Below are 20,424 nucleotides of genomic sequence, written 5' to 3' on the forward strand. Positions count from 1 at the left end.
TCGAGATCCTTGAGAGGACTGGTTAGGTGGCTTACAAACTTGCATTGCCACCTAGCTTATCTGCAGTTCATCTGGTGTTTCATGTTTTTATGCTCCGAAATTATTATGGTGATCTGTTTCATATTTTAGACTTTAGCACAGTCCAATTGGACAAGGATTTGACTTATATTGCGGAGCCGGTGGCTATCTTGGACAGACAGGTCCGGAAGTAGAGATCAAAGAACATTGCTTCAGTGAAAGTTTAATGGAGGGGTCATCCAGTCGAGGAGGAGACCTTGGAGACCGAACATGACATGCGGAGTCATTATCCTCATATATTCATCACTTCAGGTATGTCCTTATGCACGTTCGAGGATGAACGTTTGCTTTAAGAGGGGGAGAATATAATTATCCGACTGGTCGTTGTGTGTAATTATGCCCTTTTTTCCTTTTTGATATTTCACACGTGTGTGTCTATGGTTTTATGATTTAAGGGTTGATTAGTTTCATTTCGGAAATATTTCGGGTTGATTTGGACCCTTTGATTCTTGACTTAGAAACATAAGTTAGAAATATTGATCGAACTTTGAGTTTTATGTAAACGGTGCCGGAACGGTGTTTTGATGGATCGATAGATTCGTATCTTGATTTTGGACTTGGGCGTATGCCCAAAACTAAATTTGAAAGTCTGTAGGTTTATTTGTGTTTTTTGCCTAAATTTGGCAATTTGAAGTTGAAAAATTTGATCGAAGGTTGACTTTTAGCTATCGAGCTCGGAATTTAATTTTGGGACTTATAATAGGTCTGTTATGCTATTAGAACTTGTCTAAAAAATTTGGTATCATTTGGAGTTGAATTGATAGGATTCGGATGATTAGTTGCAATTCTAGTAGTTCTTGAACTTTATTTTGAAATTTATGCGTTTTAGTATTCGATTTGTAGTTCTAGATGGTATTTTGTATTTTGATCGCGCGAGCGAGTTCGTATGATATTTTTAGACTTGTATGGATGCTTTGTTTAGATCCTCGGAGGTTCGGATGAGTTTCGGACATGATTCGGAATGGTTTGAATTGAAAATGAAAATACCGGTATGCTGGTGCTCAGTTATCGCAATTGCGAGTACCAACCTCGCAATTACAAAGGTGATAGGGGGTGTTTAGATAGCGCAAATACGACTTCCCCTTCATATTTGTAACGTCAACAGACCTAAGGGCAAGTTCGCAATGATTCGCGAACCCTGATTCGTAATTATTTGTGAACCCTGTGTCGCAAATGCGACATCTACAGCTAGTCATAAGGGCTGAAAATTTGGGATTTCACCTCATTTCTCACATTTTAGAACCCTAGACTCGGTAGGAGGCAACTTAGAGAGGGGATTTTCATCTACAAACAATGGTTAAGTGATTCTAATCAATTTTCAACTATATATCATCAATATATCTTAGATTTAACATCAAAATCATGTGAATCAAAGTGAAAATTTGTGAAACTTTGTCAAATTTTTGAAAAATAAGAATTTGAGTTTTGAGGGTCAATTTGGACTCAGATTTTGAAACTAATCACATATATGAACTCGTAGGTTATGCGTAGTCGGAATCTATCCTTGGACCCGGATTTTGATCGGGCGGGTCCCGGGTTAACTTTTGTTGACTTTTTGGAAAAAGTGTAATGATCATAGCTTTATCTAATGTAATTGTTTTTTCTTGCATTGGTTGATGATATTAAGTCAATTTTAGTTAGATTTGAGTCATGTGAAGGCGAATTTTAGGGAAAAAGCTATTTTCGAGGTTGACTTGACCTAGTTGAGGTAAGTATCTTGCCTAACTTTGTGTGGGAGAAATTACCCCTTGGGATTTGGGATTGATAATGTCATTTGTGCTATATGAAAGTCGTGTACACAAGGTGACGAGTGGGTACACATGTTATATGTTGTATTTGACCGATTTAGGCTACTTAGACTCTTTCCATACTTTAATTGAATTGTCATATCATTTTTTAAATTCTCGTAGTCAAACTACTCTTACTTGTGTTAGTCTATCCTTACATGCCTTAAATGATGTTGTTAATACTTGTTCTACATCTTACTTGATATTTTGCTCCTATGTTTTAGTTGAAACTGTTGCCTATTTCATTGTTACATGTTATCTCTTCTATTGTTGATTTATCATTATTTGAAGTCATTATTACATGTTAGCTCTTCCATTGTTGATTTATCATTTTTTAAAATCATTGTTACATGTTATCTCTTCCATTGTTGATTATCCTTATTTGAAGTCATCGTTACATGTTATCTCTTCTATTATGAGTTATTTTTATTTAATATCGTGGTTACACATTATCTCTTTCATTGTAGAGTTATTGGTGTTGAAGTTTTGAAAGTCGATATCATATTAAGGCGAAGTTGTTAATTGTTGAGATATCCTTATTGTTAAAAAAATTACATTCATTGTTATTGTTGATGTTCTTGTACACATTGTGGTTGATTCATGAGCTATTGTTGTGGAACCATTGATATTGTTGATTATTGACAAGTTATGACCTATGGGCACTTGTAGTGCGAGTTTTTATTATTATGTGATATTGACGCGCATGCGGCGGTATAAGAATAGGAGTTAATGTACATGTTGCTTATAAGGGAATTACTTGAAGTCACGCGGCGTCATAAGGTGGGCTAAAGTGTGTATAGCTATTTCGGAAAAAATATTTTCAAAACTATTTAAATGTAAGGCTCACGCAGCGGTATAAGGAAAGATTATGATTGAAATTGAAAAATGTGAATACGAGGCGGTACATCGGTTGTGATTCTTATTGTATACGAGGCGGTACCTCGGTTGTGATTCTTATTGTATACGAGGCATTACCTCGGTTATGATTCTTGTTGTGTACGAGGCGGTACCTCATTTGTGATTCTTGTTGTTTATCTCAGGTTGTAAAGAGTTATCAGTGAAACACTTCTTGTTGCTTTTATTCTTCCTTGTCTTATCAGTCTGGATCCGTATTTGACTATGGTGATTCTCTTTAATTGCTTCCTTATGTTTATCTCCATGCTTACAATTCTGGCATTAGCCTATGTTATTATCTTGTTTTGTATCAGTTATTTCTCCGCCTTCCATTACTTCTCGTTATTATGTGTTCATTCTGTTTATTATGTCCTAGTAGGTGTCTTGACATGACCTCGTTACTACTCTACCGATGTTAGGCTTAATACTTACTGGGTACCGTTATGGTTTACTCATACTACGCTTCTGCACATCTTTTTGTGTAGATCCGGGTATGTTTGCTCGTGTTGGACGTTAGTGTTTGATTGTAGCTATTTGCCGAAAACTTCAAGGTATACCTGCTCAGCGTCCGCAGACCTCGGAGTCACCTTCCGGTATCCTTATAATATTGTTATTTCCTTTATTAGACAATATTGGAGTATGTGTTTTGGAACCTTCTCTAGAAGCTTATGACTCAGTCTCACCGGGTTTTGGGAGCATTGAAGTTGTGTTTTAGTTATCGAGATATTTATGAGAATTGTTAGTTTATGTCATGTTTTAGCTTTTATTTCTGTCAATATCTCTCATTTGTTAGGTTTGCCTAGTCTTAGAGATTAAGTGACATAACGACATGCTAAGGAGGGGGAATTGGGGTCGTGATAGTTCTATACACAGTAACAACTACTCCCATGAAGACTCGCTTTTGCTATAGCTCCTGTAAATTAATTTACCAAGCCACTGTCCATGAGTCGCTAGCTCATTCTTCTGGCATTAGAAAGCTTTTTTTGGTTATTCTTCGCTCATACTTCAATTACGGTGTTACACATGTGCTTACCTCAGTATCAGAAATTCAATGTCTCCTGTTCCAGTTTCCTTGATTTACGCTAGCTGCTGGTGTTCTCTCTAAAATGTTGACACATCCATAGCATATTGATTTTAATATTCATTTCCGATGGTTCCTTTTTTGTTTTTCTTTTTTTTTGCATTATTTGATATATGAGATAGATACCGCTGTCATTCTCTGCCAAAAACATGAAATGCAACGGAAACAAACGCAACTCTTTCTAGATTTCATGTGGGCATATTATGGAGCTTCCCTCGGCATAAACCTAGCACCTTTTTGGTCAGAAAGAAACCAACCCTATATATATATTGAATAATCCACGCTCTAGTTATTAATCCCTATCGTATGGTTATTTTTCTTCTCTAATTATGTCCGTTGGAGTATAATTAGTTTAGTAGAGCGACATACTAAACCTATATATGCATGAGTGATAAAATGAGGTGAGAAAATACAAAAGAAGTAACTAACTGTAATGTAGTTGAAAAAATTTAACTATGCTTAAGTGCTGTAAAAATTTTCGTACAACATTTATTGATTTGATATAATTATCGAATGCGTTCAAATGTTTTTAAACAGAATGGTTTGAGTCGACGAAACTAAAAGAGCATGAATGACAAGATTACCCTCAGGTTGACCATGAGAAGAACATGAAGGAGACATTAAATTAATATGCATTGGCTAATAGTCAACAACCTACACCACATAAGACCTCTCATTGACTCTCTGGTTTATGCATCTTCTTAGTTGAATTTGAAGAACGAAACATTAAAAAGAATAGGCAATTCATATCTGTATATTTTGCTTGATACCAAGGAATTAAAACACGCAACAATACTAATATATATAGTATAATCTACATCCAACATAATTTCCATACATCTCGGATCATGTTACTCAGCCAGGCAAGATGCTTAATACTAAACCAATTGCTGATCAGAGAGAAACGCCGACCACCCCAGAACACTATGATTAGGCGATGTACGTTAATAAAATTTCTTTATTTTACAAATTAAACTTCTACTAACAATATTTAGGTTTTTTTTTTAGTCGGAGATTCGACTCACGTTGAGGGGTAAGTGTCTATGGACCTCTGAAAGAAAGACATGTGTAGAACTGAAAGTGTGTTGAATAAAAAACTAGACAGTAAACGCGGATGCTTTATGCTATTTCATTTATGAAAGGCCAAGCTGATACAATAGGCATTACGAGGCAAAGAACTTTAGAAATACTATTAATTTTTCATGTGGAGTATAACAACAACAACAATAATAATAACAATAACAACATACTCAATGTAATCGTACAAATAAAGTTTAGGAAGGATAGTGTATATGTATATCTTACCGCTACCTTGTGAAGATCTGTGTACACAACACTCTGTTTAAGTTTACAAAGCTTACTATTGATCCTTCCATGTGGAGTGTGTCCTAAAAAAAATACAAAGCTTAAGTTTATTTTTAGGCAAAATACATGGTTTACCCATCGACCTTGCATCCAAATTCCTGTTACACACATCTCCATCACGGGCAACCTTTTACACACCTAACCTTTGTCGAGTGTGTCTAAGATACACTACTTTTTTCTTCATCAGATTTTCAAAGCATGTGTATTGTCACGCGCCAATAAAGTCGTGACACGTGTCACTGACTAATAATAAAAAAATAGCACATAAAATTACAATTATATCCATATCTTCTTCGTCATGTCCACCATAACTGCCATCACTAGGGGTGTACAAATAAAACCGACAAACCGCACCAACCCGATAATCCGAGTCAAACCGAAAAAAAAATCTGACTATGGTTTGGTTTGATTTAGTTTGGTGTTGGAAAACAGAACCCGACCATATTTAATTTGGTTTTAACTAAAAAAAGTCAAACCGAAACTAAACCAACCCGACATTATATGTATAGAAGTTTAAAATATATTTAATACATAAGATTATTATGGTAGTGTAGTTTATAAATATTTCTTAAACTTTTTCATAGTTTATCTTTTAATGTATTATTTCAAGCTTGGACTTATAATTTTTGGATGCTCCAATAAGTTTATAGTCCATAAATATTAGCAACTCAAATAAATCCTAAACCAAAATCAAATCAATACTAATTCTAATAAAAGACATTCAATTCAATTGTACTATGAATGAAATTAGTATTGGATTTTTTTTTTTTAGCTTTTTCATGGTTTAGATAAAATGTATAACTTGGTTAGTCATGTAAATAATAGTACTTATTAGTCATAATTTTAAATTATGTTTGTTTTCATTATGGCTTATTAATAATTTTTATTTTATGCGATTTTATCATCTTTATTATTGAATATTTTAGTACAACGCCATGACTCATCTCATATTTATGTTATTTTATTGAAAAATACCTTATATAGTTTTGTGTTACTAGGATTAAAGAAATATTTGGAGCACAAATTTTACGTTTTGTGCTATAAAGATTTTATGAAAAAAAACCAGGAAAAACCCAAAAATCCTGAGAAAAAGCGAGACTAAAAAACCCTACTTATATTGGTTTGGTTTGGTGATTAGAAAATCCAAACCAACCCCACCCATGTACACCCCTAGCCATCACCATGCTTTCAATTTCTGTTCGTGCTCTTTCGATTTCCACAACTGAAGCAGCGAGGTAGTAATAATAAAGAGGAATGTGCATTTCTTAGCAAAGAAGATTAAGAATTTTACAATTTAATTATTTATAACTTTACCCATTAACAAATTTAAAGAATATGCTTATCTGCAAAAGCTTGAGGTAAGTTTTAATGGCGGTGGATATTTTCGAAAAATTCACCCTTTCGAAAAATTTAACTTAGCCATGATAAAAGCTCAAGCTAAGCTTTTCTAGAAAAGAAAATAATTTTCTGTACATACGCTTGAGCCAAGCTTTAATGGTTGGTGGACCTACAAAGATTTTTATTTGTTGAATTCTAATTATAATTTCTTAACAAAACAATCTACAAAACTAAAGACTAATGATCAACAAGAAGAGATACGAAAAATCTTAGTAGAACTATTTGAGAAAAGTAGATCGGGTGGAGAGAAGTGGGTCTAAGTGTCAAGGAGCTGCCATGGTAGGTTTGGTGATTTTTAAACGAGGAAGAAGATGACCCTATTTAAAAATTTTTAAAAAAAACTAAAAAATTGAAATTTGATACAAAAATTCTCCTGTTCACGTGCTTCATTTGATGGTAAAGATACGCACTGACCACGTGGGTAAAGTGGTGTGTCTTAGACACACTCTATAAAAATTGGGTATGTAAAAGATTGCCCGTGGTGGAGAGGTGTGTAACAAGAATTTGGGTACAAGGTCAATGGGTAAATTATGTATTTTACCTTATTTGTATGGGTTTAACTTTATACATTGATATTGCTAAAAATATTTATGTTAAGTCATCTAAAAAATAACCATAGGTAACAATTCATAATATGTGTGATTAATAACCTAAAAAATAGGTGAAGCAGCTTGTCACAGCATGTTAAAATACAATAATTATAATATAAATATATTATTTATAGTATTAATAGTGTATATAAATGAAATATTTTTTTATTTGTCTATGTTAAGTTGTTCCTCAACATGAGGATTGCACGTGCAGCCTGTGTTCCTTTGTAGCTGCTACGAAAGAACAGTCGAGGCCATCGCCTGTTATTTCCTTCATCTCTAGGGGTATTTTCACGAACAGATATTCATAAAAACCCGTCGAGAGTTTGAGAATTCTCATTCCTTTCTCTTCTCTCTAAATCTCTTGAGTGTATAATGCAAGAACCTATGAAAATGAAGAAAGCAGCCACAGTGTTGGTGCTGTTATGTGCCACCCTCCAAGTCTGTTCATCTCTAATTGATGGTAAAAAATCTTTATCCTTTTAATTATCATCTATTTTTGTGTGTGTTTCAAATTCTGTTCAATATGAACTACTCTCTTCGTTTACTTTTACTTGGCATGTTTTGATTTTTCACGCCCCTTAAAAAATAATAAATCAAGTGTATAATTTACCATGATACCCGTATTAATTGATGCATATTTTATTAGATTTGAGAAAATAATTTGAAATTAGTAATAAATACCGTGGGTATAACAGGAAAAAAAAAATTTGTTAGTGACGAGCAAAAATAAAAATATATTTTTAGTATACATGACAAGTAAAAGTGAACGGAGCGAGTATTCACTTCTCCTGTAGTATGAAATGATACTAAATGATACTCAGCCTTGCCATGCATCTATATTTGACTTTTTTACCTGAGCCCATTTTAACTTTAAAAAGGTTTTATATATCGTGTTAATCCAATAGTTTTGCTATAATGAGATCTCGGAAGATACGAAGATGAATTAATTACTTGTTAAATTACTCAAGCATGCAATTAAGCTATTGGATGGTCATGTATAAAAGTGACAATTTTTTTAAAAAAAAAATAAAAAGGTACAGCATCGTCTAACGAATTTTCACGAATTTATGAAGACAAAAGTGTTCTTTAGCAGCTCTCTTGGTTCATTTTTATTTTTGACTTTTCACGTCATTTAAGAAATAATAATTGTAATATGTATTTTATCATGTTACCCCTAATAATAATAGCATTTCAAAAGGTCTTTGAAAATAATTTGGGGAATAAGTAGTTAATGATAAGGGTAAAATAAGAAGAAAAAAATTATTTTTCTTTTGATTTAATATAGTAGACAAGTAAAAGTGAAAATATATTTTTAGTATAGTTGACAAGTAAAAATAAACGGATGGAGTATCTATTAGGATTTTACCCTAATACAAGAACATACAGTTTTTTATCAAAGGTGAAGCCAACGACATAATATTTTTTATTTGATCTATATAAACAAAATTAATGTTACGAAAACTAAAATGTACCTCAATTGTAGCGTACGTAGCTCCGCCCCAATGAGTTTTGGCTCATGGATATTTATGACTAACTTTTAAAATTATTTGCTAAGTTATTGTTTCATTTTAGCTCAACTGAAGGACAATAAAAAATATATTTTTTTCCTCAAGGACAATAAATTAGCTTTCTCGTTTTTGGTACCATAAAATACCATAAAGTACAAAACTATAGTTGTGAGCGATTTCTCGGCACTGAGTTCGCATCTGTCATTAATTAAATGCTCCAGCCTACAATTGATTATTCTATACTTTTGTACTTTTTACTTATATGTTACTCCTTCCGTTTCAAATTATTTGATTTATAAAAATAATTATCTCAAATTATTTATTATTTTAAAAGTTTAAGAAAAAATAAATTATATTTTTTCTATTTTATCCTTAATAGTAATTGTTCTTGAAAATAAAGATATCACATAAATAGAGTAAATATTCAATGAAGAGAGATAATATATTTAGACATAAATCTAAAACTTCTCCTAATTAATGTTTCTTAAGTGGCGTGGAAATACGATAGATAATTTGAGACGGATGGATTAGTAAAGTTTTTGTACTTTCCTTACAGATAATTAATAGCTTTAATTATAAGAGTGTAAGTTTAAATTATTAGTCATGTCTACTAAATATCTTATTTAATTAATTCATCATTTACTAATTTATTAATCATTTCCTAAAATTCATGTCTACTAAATATCTTAGTGTGTACGTGGACAAGAGTGGGTTGCTCTAGTGGTGAGCAACAGCCTCTCTATCCCAGAGTAGGGGTAAGGTCTAGGTACACACTACCCTCCTCAGACCCCACTAGTGGGATTATACTGGGTTGTTGTTGTTGTTGTTACTAATTAAAAATGCAAGGTAAGTTTTTTTTTTTAAAATAAAGAGTATAAATACTTTGTCTTGCTTCTCTAATAATTAATAATTATAAAACATAGGAGTATTTAATTTCCAAATTGATTAATACTTGATACCAGAGAGAGCAATCGTTAGGTAGTTATGCATTTGCCAGGAACCGGAAAGTAATACATGCTTGCAAAAAATAGGGCTTTCTTTTTCATGCAATAACCATTTACATCAACTTAAATCGGATCTCCTCAAGTTGGAGCAATGCCTATCCTTCGTGGTTAGGCTAAAGGCTGTTTAAGAATAAATTTTTATTGCAGTTAAATATATCTAACTACTACTAAAATTTATCAGACTTACTTTATATGCATCAACAATATAAGGAAATTTTATATGATTTTTGTATATTAACCTGGTATAGCTAATAAACTATCTTGTTTTCCAGGTTACTGGACTTACTTTCTATGCAGAATTATCTTTTGGGATCTTTACACAAATAGCTAGTCAAATTTACTGTTTACTTTTGCTAACTAGTATACATAGATTATGCAATGTTTATACACGATTACATACATATTATCCATGGATTATACATATGTTATATATATTTGCCTGTTATTTTAAGTTTAAGCGCTAGTGCAAGCAGCTATTTAAGTTAATTCTTTCTATCTTTTAGGTGATATGCTATTGTTAGAAGTTAAAGTATAATTTCTTTTCTTGTGTTTTTTTTTTTTAATCAAGGATTATTGCCAAACGGCAATTTTGAGCAAGGTCCAAAACCATCACAAATGAAGCACACAAGAGTGATGGACCCTCACGCTATACCACATTGGGAACTATCAGGTTATGTGGAGTACATAAAATCAGGCCAAATGCAAGGTGACATGTTACTTCCAGTGCCACAAGGTGATTTTGCTGTTAGGCTAGGTGAAGATGCTTCCCTTAAAACCAAAGTTGTGAATGTTACAAAGGGAACATTCTATGCTCTATCTTTTGTCTTTGCTAGGACTTGTGCTCAAGAAGAGAGACTCAATGTGTCAGTAACACCTAGTAAAGAACCCAAAGACTGGGGAATGTTGCCATTGCAGACAATGTATAGTAGTGATGGTTGGGATACTTATTCTTGGGGTTTCTTGGCTGAGGCCAATGTGGTAGAAATTGTGCTCCATAATCCTGCACGTGAGAAGGACCCTGCTTGTGGCCCCCTCATTGATTTCGTCGCTCTCAAGGCTTTGAAAACCCCTCATAGACCAAAAGGTACGATCCATATTTCAATTGGACTAAGAATTACCTGATTTATGATAGAAATTGTTGACACATTTCAACGTATTGACTTGCTTACTCTAGTCGGGTCCAAGATTTAGCACGTTTGGCCATAGATTTTGGATATATTTTTTTAAAAAATTATTTTTTTTAAAACACTATTTATTCATGGAACATGATCAGTAATTCCCAAAAACTGGTTTAGGGCAGTTTTTTGGTGAAATGTTTTCTTCCACTCAAAAAACTTCAAGTTTTTTCCAAATAAAATGTATGTTCAAACACAACTTCAACTTCCAAAAATTATTTTTCAATACTTCAATTTTTCTTTTTTCAAGTTTCTACCAAATTTATGTCCAAACGCTAGCTTAGTAAGTGAATATAGAATGCATGCACCTTGTCGTATATGTACTACTCCATATTTTTGACCTTTTATATATATATATATATATATATATATATATATATATATATATATATATAGTTCGAGCTAACTAGTTAAATGATTTAGATCCGTTTGCGTCGACTATGAAGTGTAAAAAAAAAACTAATCACATACATGACTTATTTAAGTTATTCAAACAGTGTAAAAAAACATACACTTATTATAAAAAGGAATTCACACTTAATCTAGGTTATCATATCGGTGCTTGTTAAATAAAGTTACTCGTAATTATCTTTTAAACAATGAGATTGTGTAAATATTTTTTACGCCTTTAATGCATGGAAATTAAGCTCTAATTACATAAATGTATTCAGGCAACATGTTGAAGAACGGAAACTTTGAGGAGGGTCCATACATCTTCCCAAACACAAACTGGGGAATTCTAATTCCTCCCAACATAGAAGATGATCATTGTCCATTACCTGGTTGGATAATCGAATCTCTCAAGGCCGTAAAATACATTGATACTGAACACTTCGCCGTGCCAGAGGGCAAGCGCGCCGTCGAATTAGTTGCTGGAAGAGAAAGTGCATTAGCACAACAAGTCATAACCAAAGCAGGAAAAATTTATGATCTGATTTTCACTGTTGGAGATGCTAACAATTCTTGCGAAGGGTCTATGCTAATTGAGGCATTTGCTGGAAAAGTTGCATTACAAGTTCCCTATATGTCCAAAGGCAAAGGTGGTTTCAAACGTGCAAAATTTAGGTTTACTGCAATTTCTCGACGCACAAGGGTTAGGTTCTTGAGCACAAATTATCATATGAAGACTGATAATTCTGGCTCCTTGTGTGGTCCTGTAATTGATGATGTTAGGTTAGTCAGCGTTCGCAATCCACGCATTCCGTAGATCGATTAATTAATTAATAAGTTTATGTTCTATGCACTTACCGTAGTGTATATAACTTAAACTCTTAATTAATACGGAAACAACTTACTATGTTATGTCTCTTTTTTATCTGGTTGTTTGGTTTCATTGTTTTACAGAAATGAGCTATATTATATATTCAGTGTAAGCTTTACTATAGCACAGCTGTTGCTTTTATATGTTACACAAGAGGTTTAAATTATTTAACATTACAGTGTTTCGTCTTACATGTACCTATCGAAATTTCAAGAAGTAAATGAAATTATGTTTGCATATCTCACTTTCTTTGCAAACACCCCCCCCCCCCCCCCCAATTTGGTATATTGTAGTAGTACCTGTTTATCTCTATTTTGTATGTATGTGGGGCTCACATAACTAAAACATTTATCTCTATAATGAACTTGACAAGATCCTCCTAATTTGGGAGGGGTTTAAAAATAAAAAATAAAAATAAAAAAAAACTTCCCAAGTGTTGGTTCTGCTCTTTAAACGTTATTGAGAGTATTGTAGAAGTATTTATGTAGTTGAGGGTACTTTTGTAATTAGCTAAACATAGTATGTGTATATGTACAGTACAATACAGATATACATTTTACTTTTTCTCTTTATCAAAAACATCGGTTTTTCTCTCTCTCTCCAGAACCTTCCACCATCTTCTCTTCTTCTCTCTCGTTTGTTTTCTCCGAGCTTCAATCACCACATCAATGGTGATTTCTGCTCGTGTCTGAGTCTTTGTTCTCGACATGGTATCAGAGCAGGCTCATCTCTTTCATCACTAATCTCTGCTTGGTTTGAAGTTGCAAGCCAAGTTGGGAAACCCCAATTTTCACCCACAGTTTTTTCAGATTTGTCGATTAATTCATCTTGTATCATGGCGGTAGATGACGATACTTCGGATTCAACTAGTTCACCAAATGTAAACAAGGATACGTTAGATTCGACCAATCCCTTGTACATGCATCCTTCAGAGAGTGCCGGATCGACACTAGTGCCGGTGGTATTTGACGTAACTGGTTATAGATCCTGGAGAAGAGGCATCCTCAGAGGTCTCTCAGTGAAGAATAAGGTCGGTTTCATCACCGAAAAATGTAAGAAGCCAGATTCCGACCATCCGACATTTGAACAATGGGAGAGATGCGACGACATGGTCACATCGTGGATTATCAACTCACTTTCAAAGGATTTGGCAGATAGCTTACAGTATGTGGTCGATGCCAAGGAATTGTGGCAGGAACTGGAGGATAGGTACGATCAGACGAATGGAGCAAAATTGTACCAGCTTGAAAGGAAAATTAACGACCTAAGTCAGGGAACCCTAGACATTACAGGATATTATACAAAAATAAAGAAGCTTTGGGAAGAGTTAAACACATTGAATACACATGCACAATGTAAGTACCAGTGTACTTGTGGTGCCAAGGCAAATATGCACAAGGCTGAACAAGACAGAAGGCTAATTAGGTTTCTAATAGGTTTAAACGAGGTCTACATAGTTGTGAGAGGAAGCATTTTGATGATGAATCCACTGCCCAGTATTGCACAAGCCTTTTCTATCCTGATCCAGGAAGAAAAACAAAGGGAAGTTATGCCAAGTAACCATCTGATGATGGAGTCTGCTTCAATGAATGTCAGTGGTCTTGCAAATCCAGTTTTTAGGACAAATTATGCTCAACAGAGGAACACTACAGGAAACAACTCATACAGAGGCAGTTATCCATCCAACAGGTCACACCTATTTTGTGACTATTGCAAGAAGCAAGGGCACACTAAGGATAAATGCTACAAACTACACGGATTTCCCCAGGACTTCAAATTCACTAAAGGAAAAAGTACGGCATCCGCTGCAAGTGTGCATGGAGGACCTGAAGGGATAGTTCCTAGAGGATGCAGTGAAGTTGGTGCTAGAAATCAAAGCATGGGGATTCAAAACCTGACAAAGGAGCAATATAATTAGTTACTGCATCTGTTGGAGAACTTCCATGGTGGAAGTGCAATTGAAGTCTCAAATAACATCACTAGTGGGGCAGCAAACTTTGCAGGTATATTGGCTTGCTCTACTCATAAAGAAATCATTGGTAATTTTTCATGTAAATGCTTCAAATCATCTGCTGAATATTGGATTTTAGACTCCGGAGCTTCTAATCATATGTCCTATAACAAAGCCCTATTAACCAACATTAAAATTCTACCTTATCCTTTCCTAGTAACCTTACCAAATGGATACAAAGTTAGAGTGACAGAAATTGGTGATGTAGTCCTTAGCCCTAAGCTGACCTTACACAAAGTGTTGTTTGTCCCCAGTTTTAAGTTCAATTTGATCTCAGTTCATTGTTTAACATCATACCTTAAGACAGTTGTCCAATTTTCTGATACTTCATGCATTTTGCAGGCCCCTCCAATGAAGAGGCCTCTGGAGATTGGTAGAGCAAGGAATGGTCTGTACTTCCTCTGCTCAAAATGTCAGTTCCTTAGTTCAGCTACTGTCCCCACTTCTCTCGTTGCAAATTCATGTTCTGCTTCTACTAGCAATCCAAACAATGCACAACCACATAAATCACTCACTGTAAATAATGACAACCTGGAAACTTGTCCTGCTAATTGTCTTTCATCATCATCTGTAAATGTTCCACTCTCAAGCAATAAGAAAGAATCTTATACATCTTCTTGTCCTATTAATGTGTGTGGACCCTTTTCTAATTCTTCATCTTATAAAAATTGTGTTGACTATTTGTGGCACAACAGATTGGGCCATGTACCTTTTGTAAAAATGAGGGGAATATCATATATACCTGTAAACTTTGCACCCAAACAACCATTCTTATGTTCAATTTACCCTATGGCCAGGCAAACAAGATTACCATTTTCACAGAAAAATACATCATCTACCAGTATTTTTGAACTATTACACATAGACCTCTGGGGGCCATACCACACAGTCACACATGACAATTACAAATATTTTCTTACCATAGTTGATGACTTTAGTAGGTCAACCTGGACATATCTTATGAGTTGTAAAAGTAACACACTTCAAGTTCTAAGAACCTTTGTGTCTATGATAGAGAACCAGTTTAATTCTTCCATTAAGTCCATGAGGTCTGACAATGGACTGGAGTTTGTCAACAATGAAACTTCATCATTTTTTTATTCCAAAGGAATTATACACCAGAAAACCTGTCCATACACACCTCAACAAAATGGCGTGGTGGAAAAAAAATACAGATATTTGTTGGAAACTGCAAGAGCCTTACTGTATCAGTCCAAGTTACCTATCAAATATTGGGGAGAATGCATTCTCACAGCCACATACTTGATTAATAGACTACCCTCTACAGTCCTGAATAACAAATCACCCTTTGAAATACTTTACAAAAACAAACCCAACTATTCACACCTTAAAAGCTTTGGATGCCTATGTTATCCTACCACTCTTAAAACTCATAAAGACAAATTTGAACCCAGAACTGAGCCTCATGTTTTTTGTAGGTTACCCATTTGGCACAAAAGGTTACAAGGTACTGAACTTAGCCACTAAAAGAATGCACATTTCCAGAGATGTACAATTCCATGAATATGTTTTTCCTTTTGTAGTGTCTTCTAATCACACTTCTCTTCCTTGTGTTTTGCCATCTTTTCATTCTGATCTTGCATGTGAAGGTCATAGAAATGCTGCCTTGAGTAATAGTCAGTCACCAACTGGGACTTCACCAAGTTCTGTCACCAACTTTTCTTTACCAGGTGATCAAGATATTTCCCCACTAGTTGATCAAAGCAACCATTCACCTGTTGATGCAGGTGTTTTGAAAATTCACCTATCCTTTCAAATACCTCAGACCAACATACCACCAACACTTACTCATTCCCAAGTCCTACAAGACCATCCAGGACAGTAAAAATACCAAGCTACCTAAGTGATTATGTGTATTCCCTTCCAAATTTAATGAACAATACATCACACACTGTCTTGCTCAATTTTCCCCTTTCAGACCATCAACATATTTGTTTTACTGCTTTAAACAAGGATAGTCAGCATATGATGAGAAACATTACTCATGAATCTGAGCCATGTTCTTATGAGGAAGCAGCCTTAAACCCTGCATGGCAAGCAGCCATGACACAAGAATTTGAGGCTTTGCATGCTAACCATACATGGGATTTAGTGACATTGCCTGCAGGTAAGAAAGCCATAGGATGCAGATGGGTGTATAAAATCAAACACAAAGCAGATGGGACTGTTAAGAGATTCAAGGCAAGACTTGTGGTGAAGGGATACACACAACAAGAAGGAATAGACTATACTGAAACTTTTTCTCCAGTTGTCAAGATGACAACTGTTAGGACCCTTATTGGCATAGCAGTTAAAAGGGGCTGGAACCTTTTCCAACTAGATGTGAATAACGCATTCTTACATGGAGATCTACATGAAGAGGTGTACATGGAGGTACCACAGGGACTGCAGATTGAGGTTCCTAGTCTAGTTTGCAAGTTAAACAAGTCCTTGTATGGACTGAAACAAACAAGCAGGCAATGGTATGCTAAGCTGACTGAAGCATTGTGCACCAGGGGTTTTAGACATTCAGAAAATGACCACTCATTGTTCTGTAAAAAGGATGGCCTTTCAATAGTATTTGTGGCTGTCTATGTTGATGATGTGATTCTTACAGGTACAGATGTAGAAGAAATTAAAGCACTAAAGGTTTTCCTCCATGATCAGTTCAAAATCAAGGATTTAGGAAAGTTGCACTATTTCCTGGGACTAGAATTGTTCTACAAGGATGATGGAGTCCTCATTTCACAGAGGAAGTTCACTGCAGATCTGTTGAGAGAGTATGGCAATCAGTACACTACAGTCTCCTCTCCTCTTGACTGTACTGTCAAGTTGAAGGCAGAAGAGGGAACCCTGCTAGCAGATCCCACTCACTATAGAAAGTTAGTTGGGAAACTTAACTTCCTCACCAATACAAAGCACTTAAGTCAATTTATGCAAACACCCAGAGAACCTCACCTTAAAGCTGCCCTTCATGTCTTAAGGCATCTTAAGAATGATCCAACCTTGGGCATTTTCTTTTCTAACAACCCAGATTGCACTATGAAGGCTTTCTGTGACTCAGACTGGGCTGCATGCCCTAATTCTCGACGATCAATGAGTGGATACATTGTCTTGTTAGGTGATAGTCCAATCAGCTGGAAGTCCAAGAAACAGGAAACAGTCTCCCTCTCCTCTGCAGAAGCAGAATACAGTCTCTCTCTCCTCTGCAGAAGCAGAATACAGATCAGTAAGAAAAGTAGTTGGAGAACTAATCTGGCTTAAGAGACTGCTAGAAGAACTGACAGTTCCTTGCTTACATCCTATCTCAATCTTTTGTGATAGCCAAGCTGCAATACACATGGCAAGAAACCCAGTGTTTCATGAGCGTACCAAGCACATAGAGGTGGATTGTCATTTTGTACGAGACAAGTTACATGATGGCCTCATCACTTTGCATCACATTCCCACAGATGCTCAGCTTGTAGACATATTTACGAAGGCCTTAACAGGGATCAAACATACTTCTATTCTTGGCAAGTTGGCAGTGAGTTCCTCACCTCCAACTTGAGGGGGGGTATTGAGAGTATTGTAGAAGTATTTATGTAGTTGAGGGTACTTTTGTAATTAGCTAAACATAGTATGTGTATATGTACAGTACAATACAGATATACATTTTACTTTTTCTCTTTATCAAAAACGTCGGTTTTTCTCTCTCTCTCCAGAACCTTCCACCATCTTCTCTTCTTCTCTCTCGTTTGTTTTCTCCGAGCTTCAATCACCACATCGATGGTGATTTCTGCTCGTGTCTGAGTCTTTGTTCTCGACAAACGTAAAAACATAAAAGCATCCAACAAAAACCTTTAAGGCAATGAGCTGAGTAACTTAATATCTTTATAAATCCCTTTATAAGCTCTTACAATATCTAATATGAATAAATAGAACTCAACAACCTTGAACCTCCAGAAGTTTAATTAAGACCTTTATATATAACTAAACAACCCTGGCTCCTCCAGAAGTTAAAATTAATTTGGCTGCATTTTATAAAGTATGTTCTCTCTATCCCAAAGAATCTTTATTGGTTCTTTATTCCCAGAATAAGTTGAAGCTAACATTTCCTTTCTCCTCCCTTCCGAGTGCCAACCAAAAATCTTCTTGTGGAGGTAGACCCTTAAGATCATGACGGTTGATCTGACTTAGGAATTCATTCGATACCGTTTTCCAAATGATTTTTGCTTATGCTTGCAAGTTACAGATTTGAAACTGACACCACCTCTTTGTTTAATTTGCACACATACAGTTGAGATGGTCTAGATCAATACATGTAGAAGGTCGAAGTAGGTCCTAAACAAATGTCTACACATACATATATGAACCACAAGCTCCTAAATGGAGATACAGACGTAAATGCAAGAGAAAATGATGGTTGACAAAAGAGGAAAAGGAATAATGGCTATACAGTTAGAAGATCTGTTAGGGAGAAAAGCAGATCATAAGGCACATGTACAACTGTGTGACGAGATCACCCTTCCATGTCAGTTTGACCATATGTTAACTTCAAGCCCACAACACCACAAAGGGAAGAAGGAATTCGAATTGAACCTGTCCTTACACATTAAATCAAGCATCAATAAACATACTGGTTTTATGAAGATTGAATAAGTGGATTCTTGAGTGTGACATGGTGTAGGTGTACAACCTCCTCCGTCCGTTCCCAGAGCAGCGGAACACAATCCTGAAGCCACAATAGCTGCAGGGCCTGAGGAAGACCCTCCAGTATACCTATCGGGATCATGTGGGTTTCTTGTAGTCCTGTCACAAAGATATTTTTAACTCAGGAATGTTATAGGGTAGAGAAGAAAGACTATGTTCACAACAATTAATGTACAGCTCTTGAGTTTCCCACCTCAGGATATACTGCAAAGGAAGTCTATGAAGCTGGTGTTACATTTAAAAAAGAAAGGAAATGTCTGAGGACTGCCTTACAAAAGGGTCAAATGCAATTTAACATTTCGCGTACACAAAGACTTTCTACAAAAAGAGTATATAATGAACACCGAGAACAATTTAACTGTCATTTGTAGCCTCTAGGCAACACATACCCATAGTTTGCGTTATTTCCAGTAGTACCCATGCCCAACTCATGCATGTTTGCCTTTACAACCAAAATTGCACCGCAACTTCGTAATCTCGACACAGAAATAGCATCCTTCTTTACCTCACGAACCTCATGCATCCATGTCGTTGCTCCTGTTTGCATCAATTATATAACTAAATCTGGCAATAGGACTTGGTCAGCAGATGAAAACTAAAATACATACCCTTTGAAGGGTGAGGATAGCAATCAATATCATCCTTGATTTACATGAAAATCCCATCCAAGATTGACAGTGGATTCCCTGCTTATTTGCCAGTCAGAAAAGTATTATTCTGACAAATCATAGATTGCAAGTATATAAATTATGGAGTATTATTCACTTACAGTTCGATGATGTATACAGCACTAGAAACATGTATATATTGAAATACCTGTCACGCCCCTTTTTTACCCCCAAAAAAGATATGTTATGGATTTTTGTGAGTTAAAGAGTTTTTCCAATTAAAGTGATAATTTTTTGATAGGGATTATTTTATTTACAAAGTCGCCACTTGGAATTGAGTTTTGATGTTCCAAGTCACCTTATTGAATCCCTAATCAAAAGGAAATTGACTCTATTTATTATTGGTCTGCGAAAACAAAGTCTGGGTAAGGAATTTTGTTGACCGGAGAGAAGGTGTAAGACATTCCCCAAGTCTCGTGGTTCTAGCACGGTCGCTTTAATTTATTGACTACATTTGGCCTGAATTAATTTTAGATAAACTGTGATTTATTGGTTACCATGTTTTATCTATCCTATTTTAATTATTAAAATATGGAATTATCTTTGAAACGAATCGAGTGTGTAATCCGTTTTGTTTATTGTGCCAAAATCATGTCACGCATACGTGTACACAATTAATAGCATTTTATTATATTAAGATTGTTTTGGCCAAAGTTGCGCGAACACATACTTCGGTTTTAATTTTGGAAATCACAATTATGTCATGCGAACGTATACATAATCGCGATAAACTAATTAAAAGCGCGCCTAAAATACTCTAACGGTATTCATTATTCTTCTTGAACTTTGAGATTATTGTAAGGTCATGAGTTATGGATTTATTGCGAAGAAATGATCTAACTTAATCATTGAGCTAATCAGCCAAGAAATGGAGATGATTGGCAATTATTTAACAACTGAAGTAAGTCA

At 35.1% G+C, this 20,424-nt stretch overlaps 2 protein-coding genes across 2 annotated transcripts; both read left to right on the forward strand.

Moving 5' to 3' along the window:
* Window positions 1-7,535: 7,535 nt before the first annotated feature.
* On the forward strand, window positions 7,536-12,383 carry LOC104094024 (BIIDXI-like protein At5g11420). The gene is made up of 3 exons (XM_009599877.4): window positions 7,536-7,656; window positions 10,277-10,792; window positions 11,555-12,383. The coding sequence occupies exons 1-3, from the start codon at window positions 7,569-7,571 to the stop codon at window positions 12,088-12,090; spliced, it is 1,140 nt and encodes a 379-aa protein (XP_009598172.1). The 5' UTR covers window positions 7,536-7,568; the 3' UTR covers window positions 12,091-12,383.
* A 596-nt stretch (window positions 12,384-12,979) lies between these two features.
* LOC138903305 (uncharacterized) lies at window positions 12,980-14,062 on the forward strand. Its single transcript, XM_070191250.1, has one exon. It carries the CDS (start codon window positions 12,980-12,982, stop codon window positions 14,060-14,062), a length of 1,083 nt encoding a protein of 360 aa, XP_070047351.1.
* Window positions 14,063-20,424: the final 6,362 nt, after the last annotated feature.

Source organism: Nicotiana tomentosiformis, chromosome 12 (assembly GCF_000390325.3).
Source record: "Nicotiana tomentosiformis chromosome 12, ASM39032v3, whole genome shotgun sequence".
Taxonomy (NCBI): Eukaryota; Viridiplantae; Streptophyta; class Magnoliopsida; order Solanales; family Solanaceae; genus Nicotiana; species Nicotiana tomentosiformis.